Below are 24,605 nucleotides of genomic sequence, written 5' to 3'. Positions count from 1 at the left end.
ATATATATAACGTCCGATTAAAGATGGGTTTAATCTCGTAAAATAAGACACCATATCAAATAATTGTAAAATACAGTACTTTGGTACATCCTAACAAAGAAAAAGATGCAAATGGTATATTACAAAAAAGTTGCAAAATTTTGTCATGTGAACAACGTAAACACGGGTAAATCAGAGTATCAAAATATTAGGTCGCGTTACAACAAGGAGCTGACACGCGACATAAAACGTGGTTAAAAACAAACATGCCATTAGAGACGATGGAAACATATACGTATGTAGTAAGAAGTGCTCTTGCCGGTAAGTCGTTGCAGTCCCACCTGTTGAAAATTAAACATTTCTTTTCATGCTGAAGTATATAATCAGAACAAACATTACTGCCCGCCCATGATGGATTGTGGTCGTGGTATTTCTAGGATACTGCCTCCTGTCTTAAATTTGGTGTGCAAAGGGCAAGTGATCCGGTTAGGAAGGGAAGCTGATGTGTCACACAGGCAGAGGCAAATGTTGCCAATGGATAACACGAGGGATGTTTCACTACACCTGCCTGCTCTCAGGTCCAGACTCAAACCTAAATCTAGAGGCATGTGCAAAGTTTATGTGTAACTCAAACTCGTCACAATCATTACCCATTTGTAATGCACACTCGTCGGGCCCCATCTCAACTGTATCATACTATCAATGTTCTGCACTGGATCTGTATCAATTATACAATACAGAATAATAAAATCATTATTACTGTTCAACCGGCCAAACCACCACGTCCATGCTCTTAATCCCAAAAATTCATCGGAATTTGCGAAGAGAACCATAAGCACAGATAATGACCACGATTTATAACAATGCATCAAAACCTTCCTGGCCGCCACCAAGATCGTACAAAAGTAGTTACATGGTCGATTACACGTGAGTTTACAAGCCTTTGATTTGTAATGGAAAGATAAGGCAGCACCGATAGTGTAATCTACTCGAGTAACACAATTCTTAACAGATGGTAATACTGGGTTCTCGAACCTGCCTGTCCTACCTGTACCTCACGAACTGGTACCTGCTGGTATCTCATAAGTCAGGAGTACGAGGAGACCGTGGCAGGAATGAAGTGAGGGATCACCTCAACGACAGAAGGGCCTAGCACTTCATCCTTCACCATGAACTCACCTCCAGCCTGCCAATCTAATCTTTACCCACAAACAATTTATGAAATTTAGCAAACTTCTGTAATCCGAAATCCTTAACATGTCAAAATACCACGAACGTATGTGTATCACAATACTATACAAATACTGATTTGCTTAAAAATAATAAAAAGAAAAAAACACTTTAGGGATGTTCTGAGGCTGGCGAGTGAACCAAGCACCCCATCCTCTTCCTTCCTTCCTTCCCACAAATACCTTCCACTACGGCAACGGAAAAATGGAGGGAAAATGAAACACATCACCTTGACGTGGAGAAAAAAAAAATAAATTCCCCATCTCAAGGAAAGCAAAATCTATAAAAACCCGACTAGATTTCACCTAGAGTTTACCCCCAACCCCGGCCTCCCCCAACCCATTACTCCGCCGAACACCATGCACGCGATTCTCAACCTTGCCAACCTGACAAGTCTGAAGACTACATCAATTTTGTGGCAATTTGTCAGCGACATGTCCCCTCCAAAGTACTCAGCTGGGCTTGCAATAATATCACCAACGTGTGCATGAAATAAATGGTGCCTTCTTCCCCCAAACAATGACACTAATGCCAATCTTATAATGTAGGGCAAGCAAATTTCGTTGCGATTGTTCCATGAGCTTTACATACACAGCATTTTGAGGCCGATTGACCTGGAATTTCTAATGGTTCTGTACATTTTAGCAAGTAAAAACTGCACAAACAATATAAGTTTTCACTTGTCTACATGGTAAACATACATGAATCAGTCTACAGATTAGAAACAGGGTAGATATTACAACAACAGTTGGCTACTTTCATTCAAACTCGGTACTGACCAGGGAAAAGAAATTGGTGTGGCAATCTTCTAAGCTTGCCCCGTTTGTCTGAGAGTGCGTAGACATCATATATCCATTTTTGACACTGCAATTTTTGGTATCCACACACTCACTATGGATTAATCACTTAAAACCTCCAGATAACCACAATCACTCCATGGATCTCACAATAATGGCGGATAGGAAACGAGATACGTTCCAACAATGCTCCCACCTCCGCTGTCAAAAGCCGTCTTTTACCGAAAATGTATGTTTATATTATTTGTTATAAAAACGGCTACCCTAAAAAACACTAAATAAAAATTTCTGTTCTAAATAATATAGGGAAAATTATTTGATGCTTAATGATTAAAATAGAAATGTATTTTCAAATTCTAGGGAATAAGCATTTACTGTAGCGAAGTTTAGCCTAGCGGTCTGAGAGTGAGGGCAGTGATTGGCTGGCGAGCGTCACGTGACCTCAATCATCATGGCTGCTTCCATAAGAAATATTCGTCTGCTACAATCCAATCAACCCATCAGAAATCAACTTAGCAGTGTGTCGTTTATGAAGTTTAAGGTAATCATAAACTTCGTGTTATCCCAGAGATAATCTTGTTCAAATTTCAAATGTATCTTGTGTTTCTTAATGATTTAGATGGACACCTAAGGTGCTTACCTTAAATCAAATTGAAATTATTAATCTGTTTAATAGTGTTGGTAGATACTTGGGGGAAACAGTTAGATGAGACCCATAGCATTTAAACAATGTTATACGGCAGTGGAAATGATTTTAAGATTATTCTACAATGATGCTACATAATGAAAATCATCAAATATCTTCATGAGTTTATTGTTTTGAAATATTTTATGTCAATAAAGAGCTCATTAATTATCAGTAACTCTCTTAAGATATGTAGAATACTTCCACTTTATTCGTATTACAGAAATAGTTTTGAAGTATTTGTAGCTTGTTGTGTTAGTTTGCTTTGTATGGTGAAGAGTGGAAAAGCATAATTTGATTTTATATATATATATATATATATATATATATATATATATATATATATAGTTTATGGGAAGGGCTGTGAAGATCAGAGGAATCTGGAAAGCAATAAAACTACACTAAAATCTTACTTGTCATCTCTAAACTCATTATATTTATCATTGATATGAATGTCCTAAACATTATATACTAATGATTATATTAAGAGTCTGATCCCATGTGGTTGAGAACGTTGAATATGTGTTATATTCACTTGGTGGTAATTATTTTCATTTGTTGTATGATGAACATAGTGGCCAGCAGCTGAGGTTAAGCCGTGTCACCTATTATCATACATCTCGTAAGGTAGATTTCATTTACCAGAAGTTTGGTGAGGACTGTTCAGTTTAAAGTGATTTTGATATGTATCTCCCATGATTTTGTATATTGAACTCCGTGTTTTCCCTTGTCTAAAATTTATGTCCCATGCCAAGAATGATGGTTATTGTTTCATGATTAGTACAAAGGAGCCTAATGATGTTTATACCGTAAAACAATTACTGTCTTCAATCTTTCAAACTTCCTTATTTCATAGGATTGCAACACCAAATTACATTTTTCCAAGGAAACTAATAGACTTTATTAGCCAAGATTTACTATCTTTACATTTTTATTTGAAAATATATTCTTTATTTTGCCAGCAGATAAGACAAGTGCATCAAGCACGATTAGGTCAAATTCCATTATGGTGATGGTTTATTTTCCTTTAAGCCATTATATTAATGGATATATTAGAACTATAAATCACCTGTAGGTTAGGTTTAGATCGGCAAGGGTTACATCAGGGTAGGACAGGGCTGGGAGCTGATTCCCTTGGTAGGGTCTGTGTAAGAATGATTGGTTTGACTGTTTTAAACAAAACTTTCTGTGCCTTATTGAAATGGCTGTGGGCTAGGGCTCTCCAACTGTGTGATTTAATGAAATCAAATTTAATCTTTTCTCCTCAGATATGATATTTTAATGAATCTTGATGTTTGCGAAAACCTCGATTTTATAAGAGTAAGTGAACGTAGTCATAAATTGGAAGTAAAAGAGCATAAGTATGATTCAATTTGACATGTTGATAAGTTGGCAAAATGATATTATGAAAAATTGGACTGTTTTGGCCATAGTCTAGGTAATATTACATTAGGTTTACACCCTGATCTGACATGTAAAAATGTTGTAGGGGACAGTCTGTCCTAATTAACTATTTCCTGGGTTTACACCAATGCTTAGAAAGCCATGCATAGGTTAAGTGCCACAAGTCAAGAATTGTGGAGATAATGTGTACTCTTTGTGTGTTGTAGAGAATTATTTATACTTGTGTTGCCCTTTTAATTTTGCATATATACTATCTTTCTTATACATATACACCCCTAATCCTATGCCAAGTACCCATTTATTCATCTGTGCTAAGTAAAGGAATAACAGCTATGTTGCGTGTGGGCCAACTAATGTGCCCAAGACTCAGACCCAGGTGGCTTCATGCATGAATCAACATCAAGAATGCTGACCACTATACCATAGAAGTTGTGAGGTGGGAAAAAGAACATGATAATAAATGTATTCATATTTTATCACAAATTTTCCAAGCTATCTCTATGCAAGGAATATACTAGAACTTTACCGGGAAGGATTTTCTTTCATTGGTGCAAAACCCTTTGCCCTTAAGATGTAGCCTCTTGTTTTTAGGGATACGGTTCCAGTAAAGTTTAAGCAGTGTACCTATAGTTACGATATTGGTGATATTTTATGTATCTTAACCCCAAACCTTTCAGCTACTCCACACATATATTTTATGTGTATTTTTCATTTATTTATGATTACTCTAGGGCCAATTTCTGTAAGTCATAATGTTACACAGAACATTTATGAAGGTTCCTACAGCCTACATTCCATGCAGAATGAGCTCAGTAACACAGAAAATATATATACATTTTTTCCATACTTACTTGCTGTCTCCTGCATTGACAAGATAGCACCAGTGAAAATCAAGGAAAGGCCACTCCTCACGTCCTTTCCCCTGTCAGCGAGGTAGCACTAGGAAACAGACAAATAACAGCCCATCCACTCATATACACACACATATATATATATGAATATATTTGTTTGATATTTATATTACTTAACTGCTGTCTCCCGTGTTTGCAAGGTAGTGCAAGGAAACAGATGAAGAATGGCCCAACCCACCCACATACACATTTGTATACATAAACGCCTATACATGCACATATACAGATATACACATGTACATATCCATACTGGCTGCCTTCAATCATTCCCATTGTCGCCCCGCCACACTCGAAAATAGCATTCCCCCTAGCGATGCAGCACCAGGAACAGACAAAGAAGGCTACATTCGTTCTCACTCAGTCTCTAGCTGTCATGTGTGATGCATCGAAATAACAGCTCCCTTTCCATATTCAGGCCCCACGGACCTTTCCATGGTTTACCCCAGACGCTTCACATTCCCTGGTTCAATCCATTGACAGCACATCGACGCCAGTATACCACATCATTCCAATTCACAATTCCTTGCACGCCTTTCACCCTTATGTATGTTCAGGTCCTGATCGCTCAAAATCTTTTTCACTCCGTCCTTCCACCTCCAATTTGGTCTCCTGCTTTTCCTTCATCCCTCCACCTCTGACACATATATTCTCTTTGTCAATTTATCCTCACTCATTCTCTCCATGTGTCCAAACCATTTCAACACACCCTCTTCTGCTCTCTCAACCACACTCTTTTTATTACCACACATCTCTCTTACCCTTTCATTACTTACTCAATCGAACCACCTCACACCACATATTGTCCTCAGACACTTAATTTCCAACACATCCACTATCCTCTGCACAACCCTATCTATAGCCTATGCCTTGCAACCATATAACATTGTTGGAACCACTGTTCCTTCAAACATACCCATTTTTGCTCTCTAAGATAACTTTCTTGCCTTCCACACATTCTTTAACGCTCCCAGAACCTTTGCCCCCTCCCCCACCCTGTGACTCACTTCAGCCTCCATGGTTCCATCTGCTGCTAAGTCCACTCACAGATATCTAAAATACTTCACTTCCTCCAGTTTTTCTTTGTTCAAACTTACCTCCTAATTAACTTCTCCCTCAACCCCACTGAACCTAATAACCTTGTTCTTGTTCACATTTACTCTCAACTTTCTTCTTTCACACATGTTGGTTTGTGGCAGGGGTGTGTGATGTTTCCATGGTTGTTTCATTTGTTGATGGATGGAATGGTTAGGGAGGTGAATGCAAGGGTTTTGAAGAGAGGGGCAAGTATGCAGTCTGCTGTCGATGAAAGGGCTTGGGAAGTGAGTCAGTTATTGTTCGCTGATGATACAGCACTGGTGGCTGATTTGGGTGAGAAACTGCAGAAGTTGGTGACTGAGTTTGGTAAAGTGTGTGAAAGAAGAAAGCTGGGAGTAAATGTGAATAAGAGCAAGATTATTGGGTTCAGTAGGGTTGAGGGACAAATTGACTGGGAGGTAAGTTTGAATAGAGAAAAACTAGAGGAAGTGAAATGTTTTAGATATCTGGGAGTGGATTTAGCAGCAGAGGGAACCATGGAAGTGGAAGTGAGTCACAGGGTGGAGGAGGGGCGAAGGTTCTTGGAGCATTGAAGAACGCGTGGAAGGTGAGAACGTTACCTTGGAGAGCAAAAATGGGTATGTTTGAAGGAATGTTGGTTTCAACAATGTTGTATGGTTGTGAGGCCGGGGCTGTTGATAGGTTTGTGCGGAGGAGGGTGGATGTCTTGGAAATGAGGTGTTTTGAGGACAGTTTGTGGTGTGAGGTGGTTTGATCGAGTAAGTAGTGGTGGGGTAAGAGACATGTGTGGTATTAAAAAGAGTGTGGTTGAGAGAGCAGAAGAGGGTGTATTGAAATGGTTTGGTCACATGGAAAGAGTGAGTGAGGAAAGGTTGACAAGGATTATGTATTTATCAGAGGAGGAGGGAATGAGGAGAATTGGGAGATCAAATTGGAGGTGGAAGGATGGAGTGAAAAAGATTTTGAGCGATCGGGGCCTTAACATGCAGGTGGGTGAAAGGTGTGCAAGAAATAGTGAATTTGAGCAATGTGGTATACCAGGGTTGACGTGCTATCAATGGATTGAACCAGGGCATGTGAAGTGTCTGGGATAAACCATGAAATGTTTTGTGGGGCATAGATGTGGAAAGGGAGCTGTGGTTTCAGTGCATTACACTTGACAGCTAGAGACTGAGTGTGAACGAATGTGGCCTTTTATTGTCTTTCTCTAGCGCTACACACACGTGCGTAGGGGAAGAGGGGGTGCTGTTTCATGTGTGGCAGAGTGGCAACGCAAATGGAAGAAGGCAGCAAGTATGAAAATGTACATGTGTATATGTCTGTGTATGTGTATATGTATGTTGAAATATATAGGTAAGTATATGTGCGTGTGTGGGTGTTTATGTATATGCATGTGTATGTGGGTTGGTTGGGCCATTCTTTCATCTGTTTCCTTGTGCTACCTCGCTAGAAACCCTCCCCTCCTTATATTTCAACTTTCTAAAAGGGGGAAGCAGAATAAGGTGTCATGTAGGGAGTGCTCATCCTCCTTGAAGGCTCAGATTGGGGTGTCTAAATGTGTGTAGATGTAACCAAGATGAGAAAAAAGGAGATAAGTAGTATGTTTGAGGAAAAGAACCAGCATGTTTTAGTTCTAAGTGAAATGAAGCTCAAGGGTAAAGGAGAAGAGTGGTTTGGGAATATCTTGAGAGTAAAGTCGGGTTGGTGAGAGGACAGAAGTAAAGGAAGGAGTAGCACTACTCCTGAAGCAATAGTTGTGGGAGTATGTGATAGTGCAAGAAGGTAAACTCTAGACTGATATGGGTAAAACAAAGTGGGTGGAGAGAGAAGGGTGATTATTGGTGCCAATGCACCTTGCCATGAGAAGAAAGATCACGAGAGGCAAGTGTTTTGGGAACAGCTGAGTGAGTGTGTTAGCAGGTAAGATGCATGAGACCGGGTTATGGTGATGGGTGATTTGAATGCAAAGGTGAGTAATGTGGCAGTTGAGGGTATAATTGGTGTACATGTGGTCTTCAGTGTTGTAAATGGAAATGGTGAAGAGCTTGTAGATTTGTGTGCTGAAAAGGGGCTGGTGATTGGGAATACCTGGTTTACAAAGAGAGATATACATAGGTATACGTATGTAAGTAGAAGAGATGGCCAGAGAGCATTACTGGATTATGTGTTAATTGATAGGCATGTGAAAGAGAGACTTTTGGAAGTTAAATGGCTGAGATCGGCAACTGGAGGGTTATCTAATCATTGTCTTGTGGAGGTGAAGGTGAAGATATATGTAGAGGTTTTCAGAAAAGAAGAGAGAATGTTGGGGTGAAGAGAGTAGTGGAAGTGAGCTTGGAAAGGAGTCTTGTGTGAAGAAGTATCAGGATCATATTAGAATGGAAAAAGGTGAGAGCAAATGAGGTAAGGGGAGTAGGTGAGGAATGGGATATATTTAGGGAAGCAATGATGGCTTGCGCAAAAGATGCTTGTGGCGTGAGAAAGGTGGGAGGTGGGCGGATTAGAAAGGGTAGTGAGTGGTGGGATGAAGAAGCAAGATTGTTAGTGAAAGAGAAGAGAGGCATTTGGACGATTTTCTGCTGGGAAGTAGTGCAAATGACTCGGAGATGTATAAAAGAAAGAGGCAGGAGGTCAAGACATAGAGGTGCAAGAGGTGAGAACGAGGGCATATGAGAGTTGGGGTGAGAGAGTATTACTAAATTTTAGGGAGAATAAAAAGATGTTTTGGAAGGAGGTAAATAAAGTGCGTAAGACAAGAGAACTAATGGGAATATCGGTGAAGGGGCTAATGGGGAGGTAATAACAAGTAGTGATGAAGAGAGGAGATGGAGTGAGTATTCTGAAGGTTTGTTGAATGTGGTTGATGATAAAGTGGCAGATATACAGTGTTTTGGTCAAGGTGGTGTGTGAAGTGAGAGGGGTCAGGGAAAATGGTTTTGTAAACACAGAAGAGGTAGTGAAAGCTTTGTGGAAGATGAAAGGCAGTGGATTTGGATGGTATTGCAGTGGCATTTATTGAAAAAGGGGATGACTGTGTTGTTGACTGGTTGGTAAGGATATTCATTGTGTGTATGGTTCATGGTGAAGTGGCTGAGGATTGGCAGAATGCATGCATAGTTTGTTCAGTATTCCTCGGAAATTGTATGGGAGGCTATTGATTGAGTGGGTAAAAGCATGTACAGGGCATCAGATTGAGGAAGAGCAGTGTGGTTTCAGAAGTGGCAGAGGATATGTGGATCAGGTGTTTGCTTTGTAGAATGTATGTGAGAAATACTTAGAAAAGCAGATGGATTTGTATGTAGCATTTATGGATCTGGAGAAGGCATAAGATAGAGTTGATAGAGATGCTCTGTGGAAGGTATTAAGATTGTATGGTGTGGGAGGTAAGATGGTAGAAGTGAAAAGTTTTTATCAAGGATGTAAGGTATGTACGAGTAGGAAGAGAGGAAAGTGATTGGTTCCCAGTGAATGTCGGTTTATTGTAGGGTTGCGTGATGTCTCCATGGTTGTTTAATTTGTTTATGAATGGGGTTGTTAGGGAGGTGAATGCAAGAGTTTTGGAGAGAGGGGCAAGTATGCAGTCTGTTGTGAATGAGAGGGATTGGGAAATGAGTCAGCTGTTGTTCGCTGATGATACAGCACTGATGGGTGATTTGGGTGTGAAACTGCAGAATTTGGTGACTTAGTTTGGTAAAGTGTGTGAAAGAAGAAAGCTGAGAGTAAATGTGAATAAGGGCAAGGTCATTAGGTTTAGTAAGGTTGAGGGGCAAGTTAATTGGGAGGTAAGTTTGAATGGAGGAAAACTGGAGGAAGTGAAGTGTTTTAGATATCTGGGAGTGGATTTGGCAGTGGAGGGAACCATGGAAGCAGAAGTGAGTTACTGGTTGGGGGAGGGGGCGAAGGTTCTGAGAGCATTGAAGAATGTGTGGAAGGCAAGAATGTTATCTTGGAGAGCATAAATGGGTATGTTTGAAGGAATAGTGGTTCCAACAATGTTATGTCATTGTGAGACATGGGTAATAGATAGGGTAGTGTGGAGGAGGGTGGATGTTATGGAAATGAAATGTTTGAGGACAATATGTGGTGTGAGGTGGTTTGATCGAGTAAGTGATAAATAGAGTGTGGTTGAGAGAGCAGAAGAGGGTGTATTGAAATGGTTTGGTCACATTGAGAGAATGAGTGAGGAAAGATTGACAAATAGGATATGTGTGTCAGTTGTGGAGGGAACAAGGAGAAGTGGGAGACCAAATTGGAGGTGGAAGGATGGAGTGAAAACAGTTTTGAATGATCGGGGCCTGAACATACAGGAGGGTGACAGGTTTTCAAGGAATAGAGTGAATTGGAACAATGTGGTATACTGGGCTTGACTTGTTGTCACTGGATTGAACCAGGGCATGTGAAGCATCCGGGGTAAACCATGGAAAGTTTTATGGGGCCTGGATGTGGAAAGGGAGCTGTGGTTTCAGTGCATTACAAATGACTGCAAGAGACTGAGTGTGAATGAATGTGGCCTTTGTTGTCTTTTCCTTGCGCTATCTCATGCATGTGCGGGGGGAAGGATGTACCATTTTATGTGTGTGTGGGTGGTGACGAGAATGGATGAAGGCAGCAAGTATGAATATGTACATGTGAATATTTTTATATGTCTGTGTATGTATATGTATGTATACATTAAAATGTATAGGTGTGTATATGTGCGTGTGTGGGAGTTTATGTATATATATGTGTATGTATGTGAGAAATACTTAGAAAAGCAAATGGATTTGTATGTAGCATTTATGGATCTGGAGAAGGCATATGATAGAGTTGATAGAGATGCTCTGTGGAAGGTATTAAGAATATATGGTGTGGGAGGAAAGTTGTTAGAAGCAGTGAAAAGTTTTTATCGAGGATGTAAGGCATGTGTACGTGTAGGAAGAGAGGAAAGTGATTGGTTCTCAGTGAATGTAGGTTTGCGGCAGGGGTGTGTGATGTCTCCATGGTTGTTTAATTTGTTTATGGATGGGGTTGTTAGGGAGGTAAATGCAAGAGTTTTGGAAAGAGGGGCAAGTATGAAGTCTGTTGGGGATGAGAGAGCTTGGGAAGTGAGTCAGTTGTTGTTCGCTGATGATACAGCGCTGGTGGCTGATTCATGTGAGAAACTGCAGAAGCTGGTGACTGAGTTTGGTAAAGTGTGTGAAAGAAGAAAGTTAAGAGTAAATGTGAATAAGAGCAAGGTTATTAGGTACAGTAGGGTTGAGGGTCAATTCAATTGGGAGGTGAGTTTGAATGGAGAAAAACTGGAGGAAGTGAAGTGTTTTAGATATCTGGGAGTGGATATGGCAGCGGATGGAACCATGGAAGCGGAAGGGATCATAGGGTGGGGGAGGGGGCGAAAATTCTGGGAGCCTTGAAGAATGTGTGGAAGTCGAGAACATTATCTCGGAAAGCAGAAATGGGTATGTTTGAAGGAATAGTGGTTCCAACAATGTTGTATGGTTGCGAGGCGTGGACTATGGATAGAGTTGTGCGCAGGAGGATGGATGTGCTGGAAATGAGATGTTTGAGGACAATGTGTGGTGTGAGGTGGTTTGATTGAGTAAGTAACGTAAGGGTAAGAGAGATGTGTGGAAATAAAAAGAGCGTGGTTGAGAGAGCAGAAGAGGGTGTTTTGAAATGGTTTGGTCACATGGAGAGAATGAGTGAGGAAAGATTGACCAAGAGGATATATGTGTCAGAGGTGGAGGGAACGAGGAGAAGAGGGAGACCAAATTGGAGGTGGAAAGATGGAGTGAAAAAGATTTTGTGTGATCGGAGCCTGAACATGCAGGAGGGTGAAAGGAGGGCAAGGAATAGAGTGAATTGGAGTGATGTGGTATACCGGGGTTGACGTGCTGTCAGTGGATTGAATCAAGGCATGTGAAGCGTCTGGGGTAAACCATGGAAAGCTGTGTAGGTATGTATATTTGCGTGTGTGGACGTATGTATATACATGTGTATGGTGGTGGGTTGGGCCATTTCTTTCGTCTGTTTCCTTGCGCTACCTCGCAAACGCAGGAGACAGCGACAAAGCAAAAAAAAAAAAATATATATCTATATATATATATATATATATATATAGCCAGAGGTTGAACCATTATGTGACATTCATTTTTTTCATTCATTTCAAGCTAAAAGTTTGTTTTCTAAATTGTTTCTTACATTTTTCATATGTATATATATGTATGTGTGTGTGTGTATGTGCGTATGTGTGTGTATGTGTGTGTGTGTGTATATGTATATATATATGTATATTATCCCTGGGGATAGGGGTGAAAGAATACTTCCCACGTATTCCTCGCGTGTCGTAGAAAGCGACTAGAGGGGACGGGAGCGGGGGGCCGGAAATCCTCCCCTCCTTGTATTAACTTTCTAAAATGGGAAACAGAAGAAGGAGTCACGCGGGGAGTGATCATCCTCCTCGAAGGCTCAGAGTGGGGTGCCTAAATGTGTGTGGATGTAACCAAGATGTGAAAAAAGGAGAGATAGGTAGTATGTTTGAGGAAAGGAACCTGGATGTTTTGGCTCTGAGTGAAACGAAGCTCAAGGGTAAAGGGGAAGAGTGGTTTGGAAATGTCTGGGGAGTGAAGTCAGGGGTTAGTGAGAGGACAAGAGCAAGGGAAGGAGTAGCAATACTCCTGAAACAGGAGTTGTGGGAGTATGTGATAGAATGTAAGAAAGTAAATTCTCGATTAATATGGGTAAAATTGAAAGTTGATGGAGAGAGGTGGGTGATTATTGGTGCATATGCACCTGGGCATGAGAAGAAAGATCATGAGAGGCAAGTGTTTTGGGAGCAGCTGAATGAGTGTGTTAGCGGTTTTGATGCACGAGACCGGGTTATAGTGATGGGTGATTTGAATGCAAAGGTGAGTAATGTGGCAGTTGAGGGAATAATTGGTATGCATGGGGTGTTCAGTGTTGTAAATGGAAATGGTGAAGAGCTTGTAGATTTATGTGCTGAAAAAGGACTGATGATTGGGAATACCTGGTTTAAAAAGCGAGATATACATAAGTATACTTATGTATATGTGTTTGCTTTGAAGAATGTATGTGAGAAATACTTAGAAAAGCAAATGGATTTGTATGTAGCATTTATGGATCTGGAGAAGGCATATGATAGAGTTGATAGAGATGCTCTGTGGAAGGTATTAAGAATATATGGTGTGGGAGGCAAGTTGTTAGAAGCAGTGAAAAGTTTTTATCGAGGATGTAAGGCATGTGTACGTGTAGGAAGAGAGGAAAGTGATTGGTTCTCAGTGAATGTAGGTTTGCGGCAGGGGTGTGTGATGTCTCCATGGTTGTTTAATTTGTTCATGGATGGGGTTGTAAGGGAGGTAAATGCAAGAGTCCTGGAAAGAGGGGCAAGTATGAAGTCTGTTGGGGATGAGAGAGCTTGGGAAGTGAGTCAGTTGTTGTTCGCTGATGATACAGCGCTGGTGGCTGATTCATGTGAGAAACTGCAGAAGCTGGTGACTGAGTTTGGTAAAGTGTGTGGAAGAAGAAAGTTGAGAGTAAATGTGAATAAGAGCAAGGTTATTAGGTACAGTAGGGGTGAGGGTCAAGTCAATTGGGAGGTGAGTTTGAATGGAGAAAAACTGGAGGAAGTGAAGTGTTTTAGATATCTGGGAGTGGATCTGTCAGCGGATGGAACCATGGAAGCGGAAGTGGATCATAGGGTGGGGGAGGGGGCGAAAATTTTGGGAGCCTTGAAAAATGTGTGGAAGTCGAGAACATTATCTCGGAAAGCAAAAATGGGTATGTTTGAGGGAATAGTGGTTCCAACAATGTTGTATGGTTGCGAGGCGTGGGCTATGGATAGAGGTGTGCGCAGGAGGATGGATGTGCTGGAAATGAGATGTTTGAGGACAATGTGTGGTGTGAGGTGGTTTGATCGAGTAAGTAACGTAAGGGTAAGAGAGATGTGTGGAAATAAAAAGAGCGTGGTTGAGAGAGCAGAAGAGGGTGTTTTGAAATGGTTTGGGCACATGGAGAGAATGAGTGAGGAGAGATTGACCAAGAGGATATATGTGTCGGAGGTGGAGGGAACGAGGAGAAGAGGGAGACCAAATTGGAGGTGGAAAGATGGAGTGAAAAAGATTTTGTGTGATCGGGGCCTGAACATGCAGGAGGGTGAAAGGAGGGCAAGGAATAGAGTGAATTGGAGTCATGTGGTATACAGGGGTTGACGTGCTGTCAGTGGATTGAATCAAGGCATGTGAAGCGTCTGGGGTAAACCATGGAAAGCTGTGTAGGTATGTATATTTGCGTGTGTGGACGTGTGTATGTACATGTGTATGGGGGGGGGGTTGGGCCATTTCTTTCGTCTGTTTCCTTGCGCTACCTCGCAAACGCGGGAGACAGCGACAAAGTATAAAAAAAAAAAAAAAAAAAAAAAAACTTATGTAAGTAGGAGAGATGGCCAGAGAGCGTTATTGGATTACGTGTTAATTGACAGGCGTGCGAAAGAGAGACTTTTGGATGTTAATGTGCTGAGAGGTGCAACTGGAGGGATGTCTGATCATTATCTTGTGGAGGCTAAGGTGAAGATTAGTATGGGTTTTCAGAAAAGAGGAGTGAATGTTGGGGTGAAGAAGGTGGTGAGAGTAAGTGAGCTTGGGAAGGAGACCTGTGTGGGGAAGTACCAGGAGAGACTGTGTACAGAATGGAAAAAGGTGAGAACAATGGAAGTAAGGGGAGTGGGGGAGGAATGGGATGTATTTAGGGAATCAGTGATGGATTGCGCAAAAGATGCTTGTGGCATGAGAAGAGTGGGAGGTGGGCTGTTTAGAAAGGGTAGTGAGTGGTGGGATGAAGAAGTAAGAGTATTAGTGAAAGAGAAGAGAGAGGCATTTGGACGATTTTTGCAGGGAAAAAATGCAATTGAGTGGGAGAAGTATAAAAGAAAGAGACAGGAGGTCAAGAGAAAGGTGCAAGAGGTGAAAAAAAGGGCAAATGAGAGTTGGGGTGAGAGACTATCAATAAATTTTAGGGAGAATAAAAAGATGTTCTGGAAGGAGGTAAATAGGGTGCGTAAGACAAGGGAGCAAATGGGAACTTCAGTGAAGGGCGTAAATGGGGAGGTGATAACAAGTAGTGGTGATGTGAGAAGGAGATGGAATGAGTATTTTGAAGGTTTGTTGAATGTGTCTGATGACAGAGTGGCAGATATAGGGTGTTTTGGTCGAGGTGGTGTGCAAAGTGAGAGGGTTAGGGAAAATGATTTGGTAAACAGAGAAGAGGTAGTAAAAGCTTTGCGGAAGATGAAAGCCGGCAAGGCAGCAGGTTTGGATGGTATTGCAGTGGAATTTATTAAAAAAGGGGGTGACTGTATTGTTGACTGGTTGGTAAGGTTATTTAATGTATGTATGACTCATGGTGAGGTGCCTGAGGATTGGCGGAATGCGTGCATAGTGCCATTGTACAAAGGCAAAGGGGATAAGAGTGAGTGCTCAAATTACAGAGGTATAAGTTTGTTGAGTATTCCTGGTAAATTATATGGGAGGGTATTGATTGAGAGGGTGAAGGCATGTACAGAGCATCAGATTGGGGAAGAGCAGTGCGGTTTCAGAAGTGGTAGAGGATGTGTGGATCAGGTGTTTGCTTTGAAGAATGTATGTGAGAAATACTTAGAAAAGCAAATGGATTTGTATGTAGCATTTATGGATCTGGAGAAAGCATATGATAGAGTTGATAGAGATGCTCTGTGGAAGGTATTAAGAATATATGGTGTGGGAGGCAAGTTGTTAGAAGCAGTGAAAAGTTTTTATCGAGGATGTAAGGCATGTGTACGTGTAGGAAGAGAGGAAAGTGATTGGTTCTCAGTGAATGTAGGTTTGCGGCAGGGGTGTGTGATGTCTCCATGGTTGTTTAATTTGTTTATGGATGGGGTTGTTAGGGAGGTAAATGCAAGAGTCCTGGAAAGAGGGGCAAGTATGAAGTCTGTTGGGGATGAGAGAGCTTGGGAAGTGAGTCAGTTGTTGTTCGCTGATGATACAGCGCTGGTGGCTGATTCATGTGAGAAACTGCAGAAGCTGGTGACTGAGTTTGGTAAAGTGTGTGGAAGAAGAAAGTTAAGAGTAAATGTGAATAAGAGCAAGGTTATTAGGTACAGTAGGGTTGAGGGTCAAGTCAATTGGGAGGTGAGTTTGAATGGAGAAAAACTGGAGGAAGTGAAGTGTTTTAGATATCTGGGAGTGGATCTGTCAGCGGATGGAACCATGGAAGCGGAAGTGGATCATAGGGTGGGGGAGGGGGCGAAAATTTTGGGAGCCTTGAAAAATGTGTGGAAGTCGAGAACATTATCTCGGAAAGCAAAAATGGGTATGTTTGAAGGAATAGTGGTTCCAACAATGTTGTATGGTTGCGAGGCGTGGGCTATGGATAGAGTTGTGCGCAGGAGGATGGATGTGCTGGAAATGAGATGTTTGAGGACAATGTGTGGTGTGAGGTGGTTTGATCGAGTAAGTAACGTAAGGGTAAGAGAGATGTGTGGAAATAAAAAGAGCGTGGTTGAGAGAGCAGAAGAGAGTGTTTTGAAATGGTTTGGGCACATGGAGAGAATGAGTGAGGAAAGATTGACCAAGAGGATATATGTGTCGGAGGTGGAGGGAACAAGGAGAAGTGGGAGACCAAATTGGAGGTGGAAAGATGGAGTGAAAAAGATTTTGTGTGATCGGGGCCTGAACATGCAGGAGGGTGGAAGGAGGGCAAGGAATAGAGTGAATTGGATCGATGTGGTATACCGGGGTTGACGTGCTGTCAGTGGATTGAATCAGGGCATGTGAAGCGTCTGGGGTAAACCATGGAAAGCTGTGTAGGTATGTATATTTGCGTTTGTGGACGTATGTATATACATGTGTATGGGGGTGGGTTGGGCCATTTCTTTCGTCTGTTTCCTTGCGCTACCTCGCAAACGTGGGAGACAGCGGGAAAAAAAAAAAAATAATATATATATATATATGATGATAGAGTGGCAGATATAGGGTGTTTTGGTCGAGGTGGTGTGCAAAGTGAGAGGGTTAGGGAAAATGATTTGGTAAACAGAGAAGAGGTAGTAAAAGCTTTGTGGACGATGAAAGCCGGCAAGGCAGCAGGTTTGGATGGTATTGCAGTGGAATTTATTAAAAAAGGGGGTGACTGTATTATTGACTGGTTAGTAAGGTTATTTAATGTATGTATGACTCATGAGGTATAAGTTTGTTGAGTATTCATGGTAAATTATATGGGAGGGTATTGATTGAGAGGGTGAAGGCATGTACAGAGCATCAGATTGGGGAAGAGCAGTGTGGTTTCAGAAGTGGTAGAGGATGTGTGGACCAGGTGTTTGCTTTGAAGAATGTATGTGAGAAATACTTAGAAAAGCAAATGGATTTGTATGTAGCATTTATGGATCTGGAGAAGGCATATGATAGAGTTGATAGAGATGCTCTGTGGAAGGTATTAAGAATATATGGTGTGGGAGGCAAGTTGTTAGAAGCAGTGAAAAGTTTTTATCGAGGATGTAAGGCATGTGTACGTGTAGGAAGAGAGGAAAGTGATTGGTTCTCAGTGAATGTAGGTTTGCGGCAGGGGTGTGTGATGTCTCCATTGTTGTTTAATTTGTTTATGGATGGAGTTGTTAGGGAGGTAAATGCAAGAGTTTTGGAAAGAGGGTCAAGTATGAAGTCTGTTGGGGATGAGAGAGCTTGGGAAGTGAGTCAGTTGTTGTTCGCTGATGATACAGCGCTGGTGGCTGATTCATGTGAGAAACTGCAGAAGCTGGTGACTGAGTTTGGTAAAGTGTGTGAAAGAAGAAAGTTAAGAGTAAATGTGAATAAGAGCAAGGTTATTAGGTACAGTAGGGTTGAGGGTCAAGTCTATTGGGAGGTAAGATTGAATGGAGAAAAACTGGAGGAAGTGAAGTGTTTTAGATATCTGGGAGTGGATCTGGCAGCGGATGGAACCATGGAAGCGGAAGTGGATCATAGGGTGGGGGAGGGGGCGAAAATCCTGGGAGCCTTGAAGAATGTGTGGAAGGCGAGAGCATTATCCCGGAAAGCAAAAATGGGTATGTTTGAAGGAATAGTAGTTCCAACAATGTTGTATGGTTGCGAGGCGTGGGCTATGGATAGAGTTGTGCACAGGAGGATGGATGTGCTGGAAATGAGATGTTTGAGGACAATGTGTGGTGTGAGGTGGTTTGATCGAGTAAGTAACGTAAGGGTAAGAGAGATGTGTGGAAATAAAAAGAGCGTGGTTGAGAGAGCAGAAGAGGGTGTTTTGAAATGGTTTGGGCAGATGGAGAGAATGAGTGAGGAAAGATTAACCAAGAGGATATATGTGTCGGAGATGGAGGGAACGAGGAGAAGTGGGAGACCAAATTGGAGGTGGAAAGATGGAGTGAAAAAGATTTTGTGTGATCGGAGCCTGAACATGCAGGAGGGTGAAAGGAGGGCAAGGAATAGAGTGAATTGGATCGATGTGGTATACTGGGGTTGAAGTGCTGTCAGTGGATTGAATCAGGGCATGTGAAGCGTCTGGGGTAAACCATGGAAAGCTGTGTAGGTATGTATATTTGCGTGTGTGGACATATGTATATACATGTGTATGGGGGTGGGTTGGGCCATTTCTTTCGACTGTTTCCTTGCGCTACCTCGCAAACGCGGGAGACAGCGACAAAGCAAAAAAAAAAAAAAAAAAAAAAAAGAATATATATATATATATATATATATATATATATATATATATATTGACATGCTGTCAGTGGATTGAATTAAGGCATGTGAAGCATCTGGGGTAAACCATGGAAAGTTTTGTGGGGCCTGGATGTCGAAAGGTACATGTGGTTTTGGTGCATTACACATGACAGCTAGAGATTGAGTTTGAATGAATGTGGTCTTTGTTGTCTTTTCCTAGCGCTACCTTGCACGCGCACGGGAAGGGTGGTCCTATTTCGTGTGTGGCAGGGTGGTGACGGGAATGGATGAAGGCAGCAAGTATGAATATGTATATGTGTTTATATGTATATGTCTTTGTATGTATATGTATGTATACATTGAAATGTATAGGTATGTATATGTGCATGTGTGAGCATTTATGTATATATATGTGTATGTGGGTGGGTTGGGACACTCTTTTGTCTGTTTCCTTGCGCTACCTCATGAACGCAGGAGACAGCGGCTAAATATGATTAGATAAAATATTCTGTTGATATTTTCAGATTCATTTCACGTACAATATTTACATAGCTTATTCTATTGATTCTATTTGTTTAACGAAACAGGATCTGCAACAGCATAGATTATCATCATCTGCACCTGATACTCTGGATGAAAATGAACACCCGCCTCAACATAAAAGGCTTAATTTTGATGCAACATCATTAGCAGCAAGAGGGTAAGTTGTTTCCTTACTTGCATTGATTCTTTTATGAATACTTATTAAACCCAACCTCGTGTGGTTACACATTTGAAGAGAAACATTTGATTAGTTCACTTATGTAGCCACTGAACTAAATAGGAAAATGTTATTTTTTTCTAATAGCCTCCAGAATATTTCAGTGAGATTGCTATGTTTTAATTCATTGCTATAATTGCTATACCTGAAATGTTAGAGTTAGATTATATTTTGTAGTGACTGACATGGCACATTTAGAACATGTCCCCGTGGAATCCATCTCAGGTGAAATACAAAAGTAAAAGAAGGAAGTAGGAATTATTCATAGTTCCCAAGTGTTTGTAGGCCTGACTCTTTAAGGAAGAAAAGTTATATGAACAGGGAAGGACAAAAGAGGGAAGAGAATTGCAAATCTTAGCTAGACTCCCACACTGAAACTGAAAGAAGCAACAGCCAGTGCATGTCATGGGTCCAGAGCTTGGGAATGGGGACATGCAGACAACTTATGTGAACATTAACCAAAATTATATAGAATAGAGAGATAGCAACATCACAGTGTGCAGAAAGGGAAGGTTGAAGAGAGGTGATGCCAAGATAATTGAGACAGAAGGCTTTTGATTATGTTGCAGTTGATAGAGAGGTGGAGAATGAGCTGCCCCAGATGCATAAATATGACTCCTGTGGACATGAAATAGCTGCTTACAAGAAAATTTACTTCATATGTATAACACTACCAGTTTTGGAAAACAGTCTTTGTGACATTGATTATGTGAGGTTTCCAGGATAGAGTAGAGGATATGCTTATGCACAACATGTTCAAGCTGTTACAATGTTGAATTGTGGTGTTTTTGGGTTGAATAGAGGGAAATGAGTCTTAGAAAGAGGTATATTAGAAGTGTGTTTAGACCATGGCCTCAAGCTGATATTCGAAAGCTCAACCCTCAAATGGGAAACCTTCTGCCCTTTGGGTCTACCTACCTTAGTGAAGCATTTTTCTCTGCAATTAGCATTATCAAGTCAAAACAGAGAAACAAACTAAATGTAAACCTGGAACAAAGCCTGATCAGTACAGTAACCTCTTTACTGCCCAGAATGGCAAAAATCATTAATGAACATTAACCCTGCATTTCACATTGAGTTGTAAGTAATTTTCAAGCATTTTTGTGTTATTTTGTTAGTCTTTTTCCTTTAGTATACTGAATAATGATTTATTTTCCAGTGCTTAGATTATGCATACTTTTAATTCAATTTGCATTGTCCTTTCAAATATTGAGTTTATTCAGTCATGGGGGTTACTTAACGATAGAAGGTAACAAGGGGTACAGTAGGCAAAAAAGTTTGGACAGCACTGCATTAGAGAACAAAGAGAAGCAGTGAAACTAAAGGAAAGGATTTTAAAGACTCAAGTTACACCCTGTCAAATGCTTGTTGAGGGCTATGACATTAGTTTCACTAAAATCCATGGGAGAGGAGGACCAGAGTTGTAATACGGGACAGATCACCAGTAGAAATACCTCTGTGGAATTCATCCCTCCATTAAATATTGTGGGTAGAGTTTTCATTTGCCATGTTGTAGTGCCTACCTAAAATGTTTATGTTAGATACATAGCATCTTATTATCCCTTCCAAATGGTCTCATCACAGCACCCTGGCACTACCCAGGCAGCAACATACGTGCAACAGTTTATCATTGTTAGAATACTGGCATACATCACTTGAATGTGCATCCTCCCATCACTGTGGATAGCTAACCTCTCCTACTCAACCAAACTTCAGCTATTCTGGGAATGATATATGTCAATGCCACATTTACTCCCTGCACCACAAATACAAATGCAAAGGCCATAAACAAATTGAAGCGTCTTAGGATGTGTTCTGGTACCACATTTTAACAAGAAAAAGAAACCCTTAGTATCCACCATGCAGGTAGAACACTGGCATATTCAGCACAATGTCTGCATAGCCACAAAAGTGTACCATCACTTCCTGAACCCTTGTCATACATCAATTGAACATGCACCCTCCCATCACCCTAAATAGCCAACCAATCCCACTCGTCAAAACTGGATGTGGTGTATGTTACAATATGTTACACACCTGACATTCACTTCCCTCACCCCAGACACAAATGCAAAGGCTGTAAACAAACTGAATCTTTTCAGGACACTTACTGGTACCATATTTTAACAAGGAAAAGAGTCCCATAACGATTCATCCTCGACACCCAAGACTGTGCCTAACCTGCATAGTTATCCACCCCTTCAAAAGCAAATATAACAAAACTGCAAACTACATGTATTAGAACACTCAGAGCAACCTCTGGTTGCCTAGCAGCCACAAACATTCAACATATGAAAACATTTCCTGCATGATGTCATCTCAGTGTGCTCAGCAGTTTTATGCAGTAGCATTAAACCTTTCCTATCCAAACCACTTTATAGCTAACCACTGCCTTCCCAACCCAAGGGTAAACACCTCTATATTTAACATAAACCAATTTGAATCTACCTCCCAGGCATGTATGAGTTACATTTTCTTGTTTGCTTTGACACAACACATCTCTTCAGCATTGCAAACTTTGATTCAGCACATTACAAAACCCATCATGGCCGAGATACATCTTCCTTTTTAAAGACCCAGAATTAGTATTAGTATTAAGGTATCCTGTGCTCACTCCATAAAGACATTCACAGAAATCACCACACTTCATTCCTGGTGGTCCTGGCCAATGGATGTGGCTGGTTTTCTAAGCACTTGCATGTGACTCATGGAATGAGATCTTAAGAGGAAGGTAAAGGTATGTTTGTGTGTGTATGGGTATGGATGTGTGTGAATGCATATGTGTGTGTGTGTGTGCGCACTGAAAAACTACTGGTGACTAGGAATACCTGGTTTAAAAAGAGGGAATTACACCCTTGGATGAGTAGGAAAGATGATAAGGGGGCATTATTGTTGGATATGCAAAGGAGAGGCTCTTGGATATGAATGTGCAAAGAGGGGCAGGTGGTGGGATGTCTGCTTATTACAGTGGAGGTGAGTGAGAGTATGCTGTAGGAAGAGAGGAAATGATATGTTTGGGAAGAGGGTTCTGAAGTGAGTGTGCTTGGAAAAGAAGCTTATGAGAAGAGATAGCTGGAGAGATTGAGTGTAGAATGGCAAATATGAGAGTAGATTAATGTAGGGGAATGGGTGAGAAGTTGGAAGTTTATAGGGGAGTACTGCTTGCATATGCAAGACAAGAGTGTAACATGCAGATAGTGGGAGATGGACAGATGAAAAAGGGTAGTGAGTGGTGAAATAAGGAAGTAAAGTTGCTAGTGAAAGAGATAAGAGAGGTTTATGGGATTGATTTGCAGGGAAGGAGTGCATTTGATTGGGATATACATAAGGGATAGCAGCAGAAGGTCAGGTACAGAGGACAGCACACCCTCTTCAGCTCTCTCATACATAATTCCCTTACTTGTGCACTTCGTCCTTACCTTATGATATCTTATTCGATGAATACTCCTTACACCACATGCTATTCTCAACCATTTCATTTCTAACACATCCCCCCTCTTCTCTAAATTTATGTATAAGGATCATGCCTCACATCCATACATCACTGATGGGACTACTATGCTAATAAATATACTGATCTTTGCCTGTAAAGACTGTGACCTCCCTTTCCCTGCATTCCTCAGCATGCCCACTACCTCACCCACCCAATGGCTCACATTAACTTCCATCATTTCATTTCCTGACATATTACTGGAACCCCCCAGTCACAGACAAAAGTCCTTATCAGTGCCAGGCATTAATTGAAATACAGAAATGTTAATGAAAGGGAAAGAGACTTGGAAAATATTTACGAATTTTGGAGGAAGTGGAAAAATCTTTAGAAATGTGCTAGGTCATAGTTTTTAGTAAATACATGAAAGGGAAGAGAGTTCCAAACCTTCAAGGTGTAGGGAAAGAAACATAAACCACAATGACCCAGCCTTGAGTTGCCAACAGCCACACAGCAATCATTTGACTGCAATTTGAAGAGTATTGCATAGTCTAACTAATGGTGGGAGCACACAAGCTGCCAGTTTTTAGGAGCAAAAGCAAAAATAATACGTATAGTAGAGGGAAATTGAACCAACATTGTGGTGTACAGCAAACAGTTCAGGTTTTGAGGTTAACCTGGAAGTGTGTATAAATCGGACTGCTTTCAACTCTGTAAAGTAAGGATGTAATGCTAGAACCAGCCCAGATGTTAGAGCAATACTCTGTACACGAATGGATCAATCCTTTGTGTAAATAGAGCTACTGTTAAGAGGAAAAGAAATTTCAACATCTAAACAGGGCTCCCAGTTACAGAACCATCAAAGATGACAGGAAAGTAGTAAGGGATTTATGATTGAAAGATGGGTAGAAACTGGGTCTTGGAGGCATTAAACTTATTTAGATTTCATCTACCCTACTGAGATATCCTGTCCAAGTCTGAGTTTAATGAGGAAGATGTGTTGAGACGAGATGCTGATCAAATGAGAGAAGGAGCAGACTTGAAGGATGTGGAGGAACGTAGTGTATGAGTGTATTTGGTTATATGTGGAAGAAATGAAATCATTGATAAAAAGGACAAAAATTTTAGAAGTGACACCACTGTTGATGGAGAAAGGTGGGAGGTTGATCCATCAATGCCCACGGAGATAGATCGCCCAGAGAAGAAGCTAGATATGAGGGAGGAAAGTCAGATGAAGGAAGGTTAGAGATGAGACTACAGTGCCACACCCTATCAAAAGTTTTGGATATGTCAAGGGTAACTACACATGACACCCCAAAATCTTTCAGGGATGATGACTAGACATTAGTAAGATAGGAAAGAATGTCACCAGTGGATCTTGCCTTACAGAAGCCATACTGGTGATCAGAGAGAACTCTGTAAGATTCAAAATGTTTAAGGATATGGGAGTTGAGGAGGGATTTAGACTGGAAGTTGTAGATGTTAAAACAACAAGATGATAGTTAGAGGGGTGAGAACAGTCACCATTCAGAGGGATGGGATGTGCCAATGCATTTCCAAAAATAAGGAAAAAAAATCTGTTTTTGAATAGAAATGGAACAGATATGCAAGCGCAGGTGCAAGTTCAGAGGCACATTCTTTCAGTGCATGGGGAAGGA

General features: G+C 41.1%; 2 protein-coding genes across 3 annotated transcripts in view; one reads left to right on the top strand and one right to left on the bottom strand.

Moving 5' to 3' along the window:
- skd (mediator complex subunit skuld) overlaps positions 1 to 2,202 on the bottom strand; it is a 722,241-nt gene extending 720,039 nt beyond the window's left edge. The window contains exon 1 of the mRNA XM_071664981.1: positions 1,989 to 2,202. Within this exon, the coding sequence (XP_071521082.1) occupies positions 1,989 to 2,057 (69 nt within the window). The 5' untranslated portion in view covers positions 2,058 to 2,202. The remainder of the gene's footprint in view (positions 1 to 1,988) is intronic.
- A 189-nt stretch (positions 2,203 to 2,391) lies between these two features.
- The window catches only part of mRpL50 (mitochondrial ribosomal protein L50), a 56,652-nt gene continuing 34,438 nt past the window's right edge, over positions 2,392 to 24,605 (top strand). For both annotated transcript variants that reach the window (XM_071664978.1, XM_071664976.1), the window contains exons 1-2: positions 2,392 to 2,547; positions 19,345 to 19,457. In XM_071664978.1, coding sequence (XP_071521079.1) covers positions 2,458 to 2,547; positions 19,345 to 19,457 — 203 coding nt within the window. In that variant the 5' untranslated portion in view covers positions 2,392 to 2,457. The remainder of the gene's footprint in view (positions 2,548 to 19,344; positions 19,458 to 24,605) is intronic.

Source organism: Panulirus ornatus, chromosome 9 (genome assembly GCF_036320965.1).
Source record: "Panulirus ornatus isolate Po-2019 chromosome 9, ASM3632096v1, whole genome shotgun sequence".
NCBI lineage: Eukaryota > Metazoa > Arthropoda > Malacostraca > Decapoda > Palinuridae > Panulirus > Panulirus ornatus.
This window is presented reverse-complemented; position numbering and strand designations above follow the sequence as displayed.